We start from the raw sequence: 16,298 nt of genomic DNA, 5'->3' as shown, positions 1-16,298 counted from the left end.
AACTCTGAGTACTGAACTCACCAGCATGGGGAATTTTAAACTTTCTTTAGAGAAATGATTTTTAAAAGTTTTCATACAGGCATGTTCTCTTTCACTGCACAGCTCTGAACTCTGCCTTTTCTGCTGTCCCTGCTGGACTGTTTACTGCACACACAAAAAAGGTGTCTCGGGACTTTAATCCTGTCACTCAGGGATCATGTATTCATGAGTATTTGTACTGTGCCTAGTACAATCATAGAAATGTAGGGCTGGAAGGGACCTCAGGAGGACATCTAGTCCAGCTCCCTGTGCCGAGGGAGGACCAATACCTAGACCATCCCTGCCAGGTATTTGTCTACCTGTTTTTAAATACCTCCAATGACTCCACAACCTCCCTACGTAACCTAGTGCTTATCGATCCTTATCGTTAGAAAGTTTTTCCTAATATCCAACCTAAACCTCCCTTGCTGTAAACTAAGCTGAGTACTTCTTGTCCTAGACTATTTCTTATCTTATCCTCGGTGGACATGGACAGTAATTGATCACTATCCTCTTCATAACAATCTTTTTGTTACTATTGTGCCCCCTCAGCCTTCATGTCCAATTCTTTCAACATTTCCTTTAAACCTCTTCGTTTTTGTTGCTGTCCTCTGGACTCCAGTTGGTCCACAACTTTCTTGGAGTGTTCTGTCCAAAATTGGACACAGTGCTCCAGCTGATGCCTCACCAGTGTCAAGTAGAGTGGAACAATTACTTCCCATATCTTATGTATGACACTCCTGTTAATACACCCCAGAATTACATTTGCCTTATTCTCAACAGCATCACATTGTTGACTCATTCAGTGGGGCCCCGATTCTGAGTGGGAGCTTTGGGTGGCCCTTGCAATACAAATAAAGTTTGTGTGATCTAATTTAAATTAGACCAGTGTAGAGATTTTGAAGTAGCTTTTTGTATTCCACCTCCATAACCACTCCTTTTTATATATTAAGAATAAGTGATTTCACTTCTGTGAACATTTATTCCCCCTTGGGAGGTGTGAGTCCTGGATGACTCTGAGCTGGTTTGGTGCTCTGAAGACAGTGACTCACCTGGCCCAGTGCTCTGACAGCAGTGCCTCACCCTGGCATCTCTCAGTCCCTGGTTTTACAAAGTTTGAGCACTGCAGGGGAAGTGTGCTGAGTCCCATGCAGGAGAAGGAATGGCATTCATTGGCTCCAGAGGCATCTATGTCTCTCCTCTGTCTGGAGGGCAGTCGCAATGGCGTAGGACATGGGAGGGCAAACTACGGCCCGTGGGCCAGATCCGGCCCATCAGGGCTTTCAATCAATTAGCAGATTCAATCAATTATGTATAACAATATACATGTTGCTATGTGTTTACATTAGAGAAGGCAACGCTAAAGAAATGCATGTTGCACTTGGAGCAACAAGTGTGTTTGTGGTGGTCCTTAATTCTTGGTAGTAGAGTTCATTCCGTATTTCTGGACCGTCTCCTCATAGAAAGTTCTGTCTCCAGCACAGACAAGCTTTACTCTTATTGTAGAAAGTTTGATTGTGCCAGAGCAGTGTAGGTGACAACAATGGTCTTCATCCCAGGCTTTAGACAATCTTTTAGATATGTTGGGTCCGGGCCATGGAACATTTTGAAGATAAGGGCTGAGACCTTGACTTGATTTGAAGTTCTATGGGAAGCCAGTGTAGACAGCGGAGGACAGGTGTGCTGTGCTCGTGTTAGTTTGTGTTGCCGAGGAGATGTGATTAGCTTTTTATTTTTTTAGCTTTAAAGCCATATGTATGAGGTGTTGGGATATTTGTGTGAATTTGCTGGCATGCACTGCTCTGGAATAGGAGAGAGATCCTGGTTCTGGTCAGCCGAAGGCCTTTATTTGGCAGCTGTCCCTATACAGCAAAGCACTTGAACACATTTTTAACGTTGGGCAAGTGTTGTAGCCTAAAGGATTAACCTGCTTGCTTGCATATATATATCTTTTCTTATAGTTTAAGTATTTGGTTTATTGTAATAGGTTTATATAGATTTATATTAAAGTAAGTAATGCAAGGAACCTACAGGCCATATCCTGTATGTTAAGCTAAGGCAAAGTTAGTATATCTATATCTGGGACCTTTCACCCAGATAGCAAAGTTGGCCTATATTGAGACCTTTTAACTAGATAAGTACCCACGCATAAGTCTAAGACCTCTTACCTAGACAGATAGATAATGGAAGAATGGTAGGGGGGTTTTCAAGTTTGTACCCACAGACTTAACAGGTACACCACAAGGAAAGAACTGAAATGACTAAAAAGAACAAAAATAACATGTGCGTAGGTACATGTCATCAATATGCACATACATACTAGCCTATGAAGTAAGGGCACCCTAACATTTTTGTGGGTGCCGAATGAAATTTTGGGCATAGGAGGAAGGATTTCTGGCACTTGTACCCTATAAAAGAGGTGACCCACCTGGCTAGACTATCTATCCCTCTCTAGACACGACACTACTAAGTTTAGTAGTCTGTACTCGTTCTTTTCAAACTTTAAGTTCCAAGGGCACTAGGTTAAGCTTGGTTTTCCAGAAGCTTTTGTTCTTAATTTTGTTTGTTTGTTAGTTAAGTAAACTCTAAGTTAGCTTTGATAGCTCTTAGCATTAGCTTCTTTTAAGCTCTGCATCTCTCACTCAAGAATTGAGAAACCTGAACCGCCCGAGGGTCCTGTGTCTCTTATCACCAGGTTATAAAGAAAGGGTGTGAGTATTTTAACCAAAGCTTTGTAGCATATAATACCATATGTATCTTTTGAATAGCAGTAATGCAATTGTAACTTTGTAACTCTGATTATTTTACCTTTTACTTACTATTTCATTGATTTTAATAAAAAGTCTTTATGGCTATATCTGTCTCAGTGTGAGCTTCCTGTCATACCCCCGAGGGTCCTTTGTAAATTCTGTGGAGCCTGATTCAGGACAAGAACTTTTATCTTCTGATCAAACAGACTGGCAAACCTAAAACGCATACTATCCAAATTAATATTATTAACACCCTAAATCAGGCAACAGTGTTAAGTCACATTAACTTCAATAGCCTTGAAGCACATGCTTAATTTTAGAAAGTGCATAGGTGTTTTGCTGAACTGGGGCTTGTTAGAGCAGGCGGGGGCTGTGAAAGTTTACCTCTGCTAATGCACCCCATCGCTGATCTGCAGCATCCCCTGGGATGTGAATTTGGGTCTTCTAGAGTCATGACAAAGCCCTTGTAAGCTCTTTTGTTTCTCTCAAGGGCTGCTGGTTGTGTTAGTCTCTCTTAACATCTGGTGACAAATACTAGGTTCTATACTTACACCAAAACATTTATTTCACTTGACTCTAGTATACTCAGTTCTCCAGAGTTAAAAGGCTGTAGTAATACATTCTTTCCAGTCAGAAGAACTGGACTCCAAGTTGCTTTACAGTCTGTAGGTATTACCCATTGGTCAGTTACCAGAAACTACACAACCCTAGCTGACTAGATTACTCTTTGGGAGTGAGGCTGTGTTGTGGTTTTTACAGGTTTGAGCACATTGTCAATGATTAACAAATAGTAATACATAACGATATGGGAAAGGAAATAGAGCAGGGAGGTCATAGTCCCTCCATATGTCCATGATACCATTGCACCTAGGCCATTGCACTCTCTGTCTGGGCACTTCGGTTCCAGACAGATTATAGATTATGGCAGACTGTAGAGCGTTCGGAGAAGAGCAACATAAATGTTCAGGGCCTGAAGGAGCTGACTGAGACAGTTAGCTCTTATTGGATATCACTTGACTAAGCAGCAAATATGTGAAGAATGTAAATGCCAAGGAGGAAAAGGATTTATTTAGGGTGGTACACAAGAGTAACTGAGGCACACAGTTTAGGAATACAGTATAGTCCCTTATATCCAAAACCCTATTTGAACCTCTGCATTATCCAAATCCCTTCCTTGCCTCCCAGCAGGAATCTCATGCTGGGGGACAAGGAAGAGAATCGGATAATGTTGAGGTTCACATAACGGAGCAGGTTTCAGAGTAGCAGCCGTGTTAGTCTGTATCCGCAAAAAGAAGAACAGGAGTACTTGTGGCACCTTAGAGACTAACAAATTTATTAGAGCATAAGCTTTCGTGGACTACAGCCCACTTCTTCGGATGCATATATATAACGGAGCAGACACACCTCCCCGGCCCAAACTGTGAGGAGGAGGAGCCGCTGGGTGTGCAGGAGGTCACCCTGCTAGTGAATGGCTCCTGTGGCAGCATAGGGAGCCATCCTGTCACAGGAGTGAACGAGTGGGACTATGACAGCAGAGTTGCAGAGGGCTCCCTGTGCTGCTGCTGGGCTGATGACATCTGATCCCTGCAGGCACTGGGTGGGGGAGAGGCTGTGGTTCTGCTGGGGCAGAGCAGGGACCCCTGGCCAGGAGTGTGAGGATGACTAGCACCTTGCCATGGGCAAGGCCACCCCGTTGCTGAATAGCTCCTGCTTCCTGCCCCTTCATTATTGAAGCTCCCAATTATCCAAATAAAATCTGTGTCCCCCTTGCTATTCTGATAATCGGGACTATACTGTAATGCAGGGGTCGACAACCTTTCAGAAGTGGTGTGCCGAGCATTCATTTATTCACTCTAATTTAAGGTTTCGTGTGCCAGTAATACATTTTAACGTTTTAGAAGGTCTCTTTCTATAAGTCTATAATATATAACTAAACTATTGTTGTATGTAAAGTAAATAAGGGTTTTAAAATGTTTAAGAAGCTTCATTTAAAATTAAATTAAAATGCAGAGCCCCCCCGGATCAGTGGCCAGGACCAGGGCAGTATGAGTGCCACTGAAAATCAGCTCGCATGCCGCTTTTGGCACACGTGCCATAGGTTGCCTACCCCTGCTGTAATGGGATGGCCAGAACTGAGATACTGGAGAAGTAGACAACCCATCTGAAAATTTGTGGTAGGAAATGGGATTGGGGGCAGGGTGATAGCATGGATTACCAAATGGTTTTTTCCATCTATAATTCCAGTCAGTTTGTGGCAGAATAAACTATGCCATTGAAACTTCAGGGGGATCTTATTTAGATTAGAAAATAACTATTCCAGTTTAACTTGATCAAGAAGTTGGAGTTAGCACTCCTGTGCTTGCAAAAGTGCCACAGGATTTTTTTAAACGACTAGAGATGGTCAGGATTTGAGTTTAACATCTCATCCAAAATCTAGCCCTGCCTGCCAGCACCATGCTGTGGCAGTGACCACTATGAGGGGAACTTCCAAGGAACTGGCTTTGGGTCTAAAGGCCTTGGAAATTTCCTAGGCGAATACAGACCATGCTTAAGAGATCTGACAAGATGACAGGCTAAGGGAATCTGAAAGCTCGTATACTGTGATACCAGTTGCTACTTCCCTTGCTTTCTTACAGCTGCATTGTCAAGCCTGCGAATGGTATCAGAGTTAATGAGAGTGTGCAGTAAAATGCAAGAAGTAGTGGGTTTTGGCAGCTTCCTCCCTGAATCTCCCTGTATGCTGGGCTCTTAGCAGCCTCTGCTCATCATGGTTTCCTTGGAGTTTGTGTGGCTCCTAATCACCAAATGGCTTGATGCTGCTGCTTTGTAGGCTGTCACTGTGGTCTATGGATTCCCTTTGTGGTATGAGGAAGAGATGTGACAGGAAACCCTAGTACAGATAAGGCAAATATCAGACTAAAGTCATTAGATTTATTGCACTGCTGAGTGGCTTCAACATTTCTGGGCAGTTCATCTCATCTATAGAGGGAATACTCGATGGCTTGTTAGCAATCATATCTGAGGAGGAAGCTGTGTGTCTGGGATTGGGTAGTTTGGTCTGCATCCCGCTCAAGCACTCCCTGAATGTCATCTTTTAAAAATGTCCTTGAGGCCTGCTGGAAAGAGACAAGGGTGTGCCCTGCTCTGGGGGGTCGGAAATGAGGACAGTGACATAGGCCTCATCTACATTAGAAAATTAGGGCGGCATAACTACGTTGCTCAGGCAAGTGAAAAATCCACACCCCTGAGCAGCATAGTTAAGCTGACCTAAGTCCTCATGTAGACAGTGCTCTTCCATTGACCTAGCTACCGCCTCTCAAGGATGTGGATTATCTATGCTGACAGGAGAACCCCTCCAGGCAGTGTGGGTAGTGTCCACACTGAAGTGCTGCAGTGGTACCGCTGTGCCGCTGCAATGTTTTAAGTATACACAAGCTTATAGGCTGAATTAAAGTGATGCAAGAGAGATGACTGCCCCTGCTTAGAAAGGCTGTCACCTCTTCTCTTCATCCATACCAGGCTCGACTGCAATCTTGTCAGATCTCGTCACTTAAGCAGGTTGAGACCTGCGCAGTACTTGAATGGGAGACTTCTCAGGAATACTTTAGAGCAGTGGTTTTCAGACTGGGGTATGCGTCCCCTAAGAGTATGTGAGCTCTCGTCAGGTGGTATGCAAGAAAAATCCTGTAATGGGGGACAATACACTTTATTTAGTAAGACTTGGCAATCTAATCATAGGTAAAAAGAAGAACAGGAGTACTTGTGGCACCTTAGAGACTAACAAATTTATTAGAGCATAAGCTTTCGTGGACTACAGCCCACTTCTTCGGATGCATATAGAATGGAACATATAGTGAGGAGATATATATACACACATACAGAGAGCATAAACAGGTGGGAGTTGTCTTACCAACTCTGAGAGGCCAATTAATTAAGAGAAAAAAAACTTTTGAAGTGATAATCAAGCTAGCCCAGTACAGACAGTTAAGAAGTGTGAGAATACTTACAAGGGGAGATAGATTCAATGTTTGTAATGGCTCAGCCATTCCCAGTCCTTATTCAAACCGGAGTTGATTGTGTCTAGTTTGCATATCAATTCTAGCTCAGCAGTCTCTCGTTGGAGTCTGTTTTTGAAGTTTTTCTGTTGTAATATAGCCACCCGCAGGTCTGTCACTGAATGACCAGACAGGTTAAAGTGTTCTCCCACTGGTTTTTGAGTATTTTGATTCCTGATGTCAGATTTGTGTCCATTAATTCTTTTGCGTAGAGACTGTCCGGTTTGGCCAATGTACATGGCAGAGGGGCATTGCTGGCACATGATGGCATATATCACATTGGTAGATGTGCAGGTGAATGAGCCCCTGATGGTATGGCTGATGTGATTAGGTCCTATGATGATGTCACTTGAATAGATATGTGGACAGAGTTGGCATCGGGGTTTGTTACAAGGATAGGTTCCTGGGTTAGTGGTTTTGTTCAGTGATGTGTGGTTGCTGGTGAGTATTTGCTTTAGGTTGGGGGGTTGTCTGTAAGCGAGGACAGGTCTGTCTCCCAAGATCTGTGAGAGTAAAGGATCATCTTTCAGGATAGGTTGTAGATCTCTGATGATGCGCTGGAGAGGTTTTAGTTGGGGGCTGAAGGTGACAGCTAGTGGTGTTCTGTTATTTTCTTTGTTGGGCCTGTCTTGTAGGAGGTGACTTCTGGGTACTCGTCTGGCTCTGTCAATCTGTTTTCAATCTGTACGCTGTATCACTCTTTATTTCCTGGCCTGACCTTCTGGATAGTGGTGCTGTGCACTGCTGAATAGCTGCCATGTTTTACTTCCATGGAGGCTGTGCTTCAGAAGTGGGGGAAGTGATCGTTTTGAGTTTGCAACGTGCTGTGGGCTCCTGCACAGTTTGGGATGAAAGATGCTGTGTGAGTGTGAGAGATTTTGTTTGTTTCTCTGTTTTGGGTTTATGAGCCCAGACATTCCCTTTGGTGTATTCCCCATCTGAGTGGAGAGCCTATGCACCTGGGATCGTAGGGGAAGGTGACTTGGAAGTCACTGAAAAATATCAGTTTGAAAGTGATGTATCTGTTTCCCCTTCAAATGTGGTACAAACAGGATAGTGGTGGCACCCCTTGGAGGCTTCCTGACCACCCAAAAGCTCCATCCCTAATATGTCATGATCTAACATGGCACAGCTTGCGGCTGATCTCCAAAGCTATACAAGGCATGTGAGTTAATTCCACTTTGTCTCTGGTGTCAGGAGCTTTGCTTCCCAAGCTGTTTTTGTGTGTGTGGCTTTTCCTTGCTAGTTCAGAGAGCGCTTTCTCTCTCACTCTGCATATATAAATGGCCACGGTTCTGTGTCTTGAAATTGCCAGGAGTCCCTCCTCTGCTGGCCAAGTAGGGGTTTCACAGGAGGCGAATAATCTAAAAAAGTTGTAGCTTGAATTTAACAATTTTCGTCTTTGGCTGACACAATGCCAGCTATTAATTAATGCTATTAAGACCAAATGTTATACAGATCCAAACATAATCTTGGAATTGATTGATGATTTATTCATTGTGCTTTGGAGAGACAGACGCAGAAGATGTGACTAGGCCAAGAATTATAAATATTTGAGGTTTCCAGAGAGATCCAGCACGTGTGTGTGGGGGCAGCATTCTGTTTGTGTATGTTGGGTGAATAGACTCTCAGGACTTGCTGTTTGTAAACCCGATGACAGAAGCTGACTTGAAAATGGGAGGAAAATGCCAATGGATTGTTTTTCTTTTTGGCTCACTGGAGGCAGTGACTGGGCAAAGCTCCTTTCATAGCCCTTGATTCCTGAGTGTAGGTGTATTTGCAGATTTTTCTTTTTGTTCTGCACCACAGGGTTAAAATGGCAGATTGTAAAGCCCAGGCTGGCTCAGGCATTGCCTGTGTCTCTTTCTGAATTGACCCTTCTCTTAGTGTGATGGACTGGTTCACTCTCTGGTTCTTAGATCCTCATTCAGGTGGGCTTTTTCTTCATTTTCTTGGATCAGTACAACAAATGCATTGGAATGAAGGCTACAGACCTTTGCTTGAACAGTGAGGCAGAACTGTGTGTGATACAGCAAAACAGTTACCGGTGTAGGAGGCATTCAAGTGCATAAGAGCTATTCACAGGCTCTTTAAGGACAGAACTATTGAGAAATAATTGGGGGTTCTGGCTGGAAAAGTGCATCATGACTTGGAACTGTTTTTGAATGGGAGACATGGTAAGGGACTATTTGGGGTTGATAACCGACTCAGCCTAGGGTTTGAGGGGTAAAGGGTGGTAACTTGTATCAGGTACTATGATGAGGTAAAAGCAGCAGCCTGGAAAGGGTTAAGAGATCTCTGCCTATCACATGGCGGGAAGAGGAAGCTGAATCCAAAGAGGTACCAGGGGAGAGGGCTGTGGTGGCCCGGGCACTGGCTGATACAGGCAGCAAGGTTCTTGGGATTCTAGTCAGCATTTTTGGTTGGATAGTTTTATTTTGTTTGTACCTGTTGTTGTAAACAGTAAATAGTGAATGGGGCCCAAAGGTAAAGGCCTTTATAACAGACTTGGGCCTGGAGTTCGCTTCCCTTCCTCGGCTGACGAAACAGCCTACGGGGCAAAAAAGAATTTTTGTAAAAGCCCAGTATTGCCTGCTGCTGCCTGCTCCTGGCTTTTGTGGCTTGACCAGGTTCTCTCCCTCTCCCCACCTGGCCCCAAGGAGGCTCTGCCACTCGCAATGTGGGGCAAGCTGCAGCTTAAATGCTGGGCTAGAGTGGCAAAGGGTGGAAAACCACTCATCCACTTGCCAGAGCATTCCTATTCCACTTTGTATCCTTTGTCATGGAGGAGATGAGTTAATACACCCTCCTCTGCCTGATGATTTCCCCTCAGCCCCAGGCTCAGGACCACTCAATCCTGGCAAATGGAATGCAGCAGAGTTTGCTGCTCGTTAGGTGTAAAATACACAGTGGAAATCTGGAGGAAGTAAAGTCTGGGAATCGCTTGTGTGTGTTACAGGGCCTGTTGGATCTCAAGCTCTCTGAAAAGGGCCTTTTGAGGTTCTTATACACCATCATTTCCCTGTACAACTGGCATAACCCAGTCCTTCTGAAACCGGCTTGAATATGTGGTTATGTGGCTGCATGCATGTTCACCCACCTCTGAATATATTTGCCTTGCCTTCTAGATTGGAACATCATTCTAGCACCATTTCCTTTTGTCTTCACAACATAGACAATCACACTGAGCACTAATATCAGACAGTGCTTTGTATCTGCCAAGTGCTGCAAATGTTGGTTAGTAGCCAGTGTTTGTCTTCGTTTCATTGTCAGCCAAACAGAAGAGGGTCTTCTATGATCCACTTAGCTAAGTCAGACGGTGCAAGAATATGACAATGCTGGCAATTCCTATGTTCCTAGTGGAGGTAGTGGAATTAGCTGTCATTAGCCGGGTTGTGACTCTTGCTTCTGATAAGACCCTGAGAGGCAGCATGTACTGTTTACTCCTAAAACTGGCTCTGCCCTGGGGGCGTGATTCTGGCATTCTGACCAGTAGCTACACTCTGCCAAAAGAGGCATCTTTGAGAGCTCAGGGTTGAATGTTTACTGCCAGTATCATAAACTACCAGGTATGAGGGCCAAATTGGAGTAGAATTCTATAGGGGGGTGGTCAAAAGGCATGTAACCAGGAGTAATGAAATGTAACTGAGCAAAGGAAAACAGGTTTGGTAGTAGAAAAACTTTCTGTCAGTAAAATATATGGGTATCTTTACACTGCAGAAAAAAGACCCCCAGCAGCAAGTCTCAGAGCGTGGGTCAATTTACTTGGGCTCGCGCTATGGGGCTAAAAATAGCAATGCGACATTTGGACTCAGCTCTGAGACACCCCCCGCTTGCTGGGTCTCAGAGCCCAGGCTCCGGCCAGAGCCCAATCACGTGGGGATTGAAAACTCAACTGGACAATGCATAGGACAGTGTACCTTAGGGAGCAATCCTGCATTAGTCCCCCGGGAAAGGGAATTGTGACCTTGATAGAGCTTTCCTATCTCTAATATGTATGATTTAGACTAAAACCGCTTGAATTGCATCTTCTAGGAAGAGGAACCGCATGTCTTCAGAGAGCAGCCCTCCATTTCCCAGTCCCACGGCACAACTTAGCTGCCTTCAGTATTCTCGCTGGGCAGAAGTACAGTACCCAGGCAGCTGAGAACAAGGAAGAGGAGCCCCTGCACATCATCATCAGCAATACAGAGAATGTAAAAGGTGAGCAGAGGCCGGGGATATCACTGTAAGAAAGTCTCTTGGGGTGCATTGAAAACCCAACCTTGGCAAAACAGTGCCTAATTGGGAGAGCAGGAGCTTGGGCCTATCTCCCAAGGTACCTCTGGAGGGGGAGAAGTGCAGGTGTTTGTCATCCCATCAGTTAGAATGGCTTTTGGGATGGACTTTCGGGACTTGTGGAAGATTGTCATTGATGCTTCAATAAGAGTAAATTCTTGGAGTCTCATGATCAAGGACTTCCAGGTACCCTAGCAAAAATAAAATCACCAGAATGAACACAACAAGGCAAACGTCCCTCTAGCAAAGTAGTAAATACAGAGTGAAGAATAAAACAGGAGGAACAGGTTCAGCCCTGTACCCTCTCAATATCTCTCAGGAAGCATGAACCTGTTGAGAAATAAAATTATTTAAGAGTGAGAGAGTCACGCCTTTCCAGTTGCAGCCTGGCAGAAGCCTGCACTGTGCTCTGGTAGATGTAACTTTTGAGTGTGTAGGTAGGGGGGTTCCAGAGGACCTGCCTCTTGCCTGTGATTACATTTATTGTTACATAAATGAACTGTGTCTGCCCAGCTCATTACTTTTGATGATGAAGATCTCTGATTAAAATCATGCTGTCATCCCTTTAGTTAGAACTAATTGCTTTGCCTACCTCCAAGCAGAGCTGCTCTAAAACAAACTCATGTGAGTTATCTGAACACAGAAATAGCATCTTAAACTCAATATTCCAAGGCCTTTTCCGTACACCTTGTATTTTTGAAGATCCAAGGCTACGAAGCCCTTAAATGAACTTGGTCCCTCTGCACCCATTGAGTGTCTACTGCCCCCTGCACCCATCATCTTGCCCTCTGGGGTCAGAGAATCTGGGATTTTGTCTGCAAGCAGCTGCAGACATGTGACAGGTCACAGGTAACTTTGACTGTGCTCCGTAGGGTCTTAAGTGTGTCTAGCATAGGAAATGACAAAGATCAGGGCTTTAAAAAGAGCCTGAAAGAGAGCCTCTTGAGAGAAGCATTTTGTAAAGTGTTGTTCTCTTTGAGATGCTGTTGTCATTCAGTAGGATTAAGCATATTAATTAGCGGGGTGTGTGCAGTGTCGAGGGTGCTTCAGCAGAGAGGTGCCAGATTAACACAATGGCTTCTTCTGTTTTACTCAGAATATGTTTTTTTATGTTGGGCACTTGTTGAAGCTCCATGAGTGCAGTGTTTGCAGATAGCTCCTTTACACGGAGCTCCCTTTCCCCACCAGCCTCTTTTGGAACAACAGTGAGGGCTCACATCTGGCAGCGCGTGGTGCTCTAACAGTGAGATGGTGTAAGATTGGCTATGAAACAGGGGAAGGCATTTTTAGAGATGGAGATTTGGAGATTGGATGGCTCCATGGATCGGGAATGGAGTGTAATTTTTCACCTCTGGTCACTGGTTCAGCTTCAGCCCAGACATGTAGTGACCTAAACTCACATAATATATCGTCTAATGGCCGTTCTGCAGTCTGTGTGTTGTCTCAGCTGACAGGGTGCCCACATGGCAAAAACCATTCTCACATTTGGAAATAAATAGTGCTTTTGTTGGCAGTCTCTGTGGAGGCCATAGATGCCCATATCCCCTGCCACGCCTAGCCAGGGCCCTGAGCGGCTGAGGCACATTGGTGAGGCTGTGTGTGCTTTTCCTGTATGAGAGAACTGTGTGAAATGCCCTTGGGTATGCGTGTGTGTGATTAATTCTAGGAGAAGCCTCCAAACATGAGTTCCAGGCAGAGACGAAGAAGCTGTTGGACATTGTTGCACGTTCCTTGTACTCGGAGAAGGAGGTAGGTCACCTACTAATCCTACTGATGCTGGTGAAGTTTCTGTTGGCAAAGCCATGTATATATAAGTCTGTGTCAGAGCCAGACACTGTCCTTGCAGTGGGAATGCCTGCTTGACTTCCCAATAGACCCTGGGCTGGTCACGCTCCAAGCTTCCATTGAAACCTTTAGAGTATGTTTTTAATTTCATGTGTAAATACATCCAGATGACTCAGTGGGCCTGTTCTGGCTCTGGCAATTGGCTGTGTTTTAGCACCAAGTTTAAACAAACCAGCCCCCACACCACTAAATGGAGAAATACAGTTGGCTCTGTGCTGCACTGCATGTAGAGTTCCAGCCCGATGGAGCTAACGGAGTCAAGACAGTGCTGTGCTAGCATGCTGCCTCGCTGGAACTATCCCCTTCCTTTTACTGGCCATTTTCCCCCCTTAGCTCTTTAGTGTAGCATTTTAAATGCAGGGATCGATGGAAGGCTGCCCTGTCCTTGCTGGCAGATGTGGCGAGAATGGGGTGTGCTCCAGATTTTTGACTAAGGCTTTGCCTATACACACAATCCAGCCATGTTTGGGACAGGAAGCTTCACTCTGAGACTTCTGGCTCCATTGGAAAGGATGCACTCTGGGGTTCTGGCATCAGTATCACTCAGAAGACTGAAGTGCCAAAACCCACATGTTCTTTCCAAAGGAGCCAACAGTGCCAGTGTAAAGAATGCTGTCCTCAAACCCCTCCTCTTCTAGTACCCCGTTTAGGGGCTGTGACATGGCCACACCTAGAGTGTTGCAGTCTGTATGTCTGTCCCTCCGGACTAGTTCCTCTGTTGGGATAAAAACCTGCGTACAAGCCAGCAGCGTGCCCTGACCACTGTGGGGGTGCCATGCAGCTGGCTGGGAGCACTGCTGGCTAGACAGAGGCTGCAGTACATACCAACGTTCCTTCCCCAGGTGTTTATCCGGGAACTGATCTCCAATGGCAGTGATGCGCTGGAAAAGCTGCGTCATAAGCTGATGTCTGAAGGGAAGGTCTTACCAGAGATGGAGATTCACCTGCAGACAGACAGCGAGAAGGGAACAATAACCATCCAGGTATCTCCCTTTGCTGGCACGAGGAACAGGAAGTCACTTTTCTGCACGGCTTGTCCTAGCTGAAATCCAGTAGAAGCTGAGCTGGAGTGTAGCCCCCATCAGTCTCCACAGCTTCCCTGTGCACCTGGCCCTTCACAGCTGGGTGTCTGCAAGGCTAGTCAATGCTCGACAATGATGCTAGATTGTGTCTGTAACTCCAAGCTTTGATGAAAGGCCAGCAAGTTTGTGCTCCCCCCCCCCCCCCCACCCCATACCATGCCGCTGTGAGGAAGTTCCCTGCTCCAGCCCTTTCCTGGAAACAACCTGTGGCTTCTCCCATAGTGCCTGTTACCGTGTTGGGACTAAAGCACTTTCCACGTTCTGCAAGTGTATCCCCACTAAAAGGCAGCCGCCCATGTGGGAGGAGGGCAGCCAGGTGCACAGCATGCTGCCATACAGTATGTGCATGGTGGGGTTTTCTTCACCGAGACCCTGCGCTTCTCTAGGTCTGAGACCTCATGTGCTGACAGCAGGCAGAGCTCCCCTCCTAACTAGCTCTGCAGGAGGTGCTGGTGTGGTGAGGGCAACCCTCCCCTGGTTTGTTGTGCCCCTCTCCCAGTCACACCTGCTCTGTTAGGATGAGAGAGTCCCCTAACTCTGGTCTCCGGTATTGAGCTATAAAATACTGCACTTCAGGGATACTAAAGCTCTCTGGCAGACAGATCTCTGGTGCCTTGACTTTCAAATGCTCTTGCTTCCTGCTACCTGAGTCAAGGTTGGAGTTTGAGGGGTTCCTACTGCTGGCAGAGTGTCATGGAATTTACTCAGTATCCGAATTTATGTGACATTTCTTTCTTATGCAGCATGCTCCAGAGGAAAGAGGGTGCATCTCTGGCCTCGTCTCTCTTGTGGCAGGGGGCAAACGCACTGTTCCTCTAGGGTTACCATACGTCCTCTTTTTCCCGGACATGTCCGGCTTTTCAGCAATCAAACCCCCGTCCGGGGGGAATTGCTGAAAAGCCACACATGTCCGGGAAAATGGCCGGCACTTCCTCTCCCCCTGTGGCTCTGCTCCACTCCTCCTCTCTCAGATTTACAGAGCCAAGCTGCCCGAGCAAGCGCTACTGGCTTCAGGCAGCACCCCCCCTGCCTCCGGACCCCGAGCCCCCAGCCAGGCACTTCTCCTACCCGGCTCCAGCTGAGCTGCTCCCACGGTGCAAGGTCCCGAGGCAGGGGGGGTGCTGCCTGAAGCCGGTAACGCTGGCTCCTGCAGCTCTGCTCTGTAAGTCTGAGGGGGCGGAGCCGAGCAGCTCGGCTTGAGCTGGGGAAGGGACGTGTCCAGCCAGCTCTGGGTCCTGAGGTAGGGGAGGGTTGCCAGAAGCCAGCAGCTCGGCTCTTACAGTCTGAGCTGGCAGGAGCAGCTCAGCTAGAGCCCAGGTAGGAGAAGTGCCTGAAGCCGGTAGCACTAGGGCAGCTTGGCTCTTAAAGAGAGCCGAAGAGTCAGGGAGCAGCAGCAGTCGCCAGAGCCTGCTCTAAGGTAAGCCAGGGATGCCAGCAAAGCTGGGAGTACCATGCGCCGCTGATTGCACAGGTGGGGGGCAGCGCTGGGGGAGCTGCTCCGGGGAGTCGCCAAAAAGCACTGACTGTGGTGGGGGAGGAGGGGAGGGCAGTGTGAAAAAGGCAGGAGTGTGCAGAGGGATCAGAGCTCTGGCTGCGATGGGCATCGGGCTGCCTTGCCTGCAAGTGGATCAGAGCTCCTGGGGCTGGGGTGTGCTGTATGGCACTCAGCTCCCCATTTGTGATGAGACACAGCAGTGTGGTGGATCACTGCGAAATACCTGCCCAATCAGAGCTGCAGGGGCAGGGCTTGCAGGGGCTGGCTCCGACAGCTCCCATTGGAGCTTTTCCCAGCCAATGGGAGCCTCTGAGCTTGGCTTGTGGCGGGCCCAGCACGTGGAGACCCTGGCTGCCCCTGATCCTAGGAGCAAACACAATGCCAAAACGAAAATACAAAGTTCACTACATATAAAGAATTACGTTTTAGAATTAAAGAATTAAATAGCTCAAAATGTCCGGGATTTTACCGGGCAGGGAGGAGAACTGGGTGCTCCAAGGCATCTGGGGAGCTGGGAAACAGAACAGTGTGAGCTGCGTGTCCTGACCGCTCCCAAAAACTGAGCGCCGGGGCAGATCCTCCACTGAGCAGCTTCATTAAAGTCATGGGATTCTATACTAGTGGAGTGCCTGACTTTAGAATTGGTGCAGCTGTTTCGTGTGGCTGGGAGGGAGGAGGGGGAATGTGGGGTGCTCAGGGGAGGGGGCGGAGACTTTGGGGAAGGGGTTGGAATGGGGACAGGGAAGGGGCGGAGTTGGGCGGGGCCGGGGGTGGG

General features: G+C 46.8%; 1 protein-coding gene across 1 annotated transcript in view; it reads left to right on the top strand.

Annotated features, from left to right (window-relative positions):
- The window catches only part of TRAP1 (TNF receptor associated protein 1), a 64,731-nt gene that overhangs the window by 2,027 nt on the left and 46,406 nt on the right, over positions 1-16,298 (top strand). Inside the window, exons 2-4 of the mRNA XM_008162528.4 lie at positions 10,859-11,026; positions 12,768-12,850; positions 13,789-13,929. Coding sequence (XP_008160750.2) covers positions 10,859-11,026; positions 12,768-12,850; positions 13,789-13,929 — 392 coding nt within the window. The remainder of the gene's footprint in view (positions 1-10,858; positions 11,027-12,767; positions 12,851-13,788; positions 13,930-16,298) is intronic.

Source organism: Chrysemys picta, chromosome 10 (assembly GCF_011386835.1).
Source record: "Chrysemys picta bellii isolate R12L10 chromosome 10, ASM1138683v2, whole genome shotgun sequence".
In the NCBI taxonomy this organism is placed as follows: Eukaryota; Metazoa; Chordata; order Testudines; family Emydidae; genus Chrysemys; species Chrysemys picta.
The sequence above is the reverse complement of the archived record's forward strand: the minus strand, read 5'-3'. Positions and strand labels throughout refer to the sequence as shown.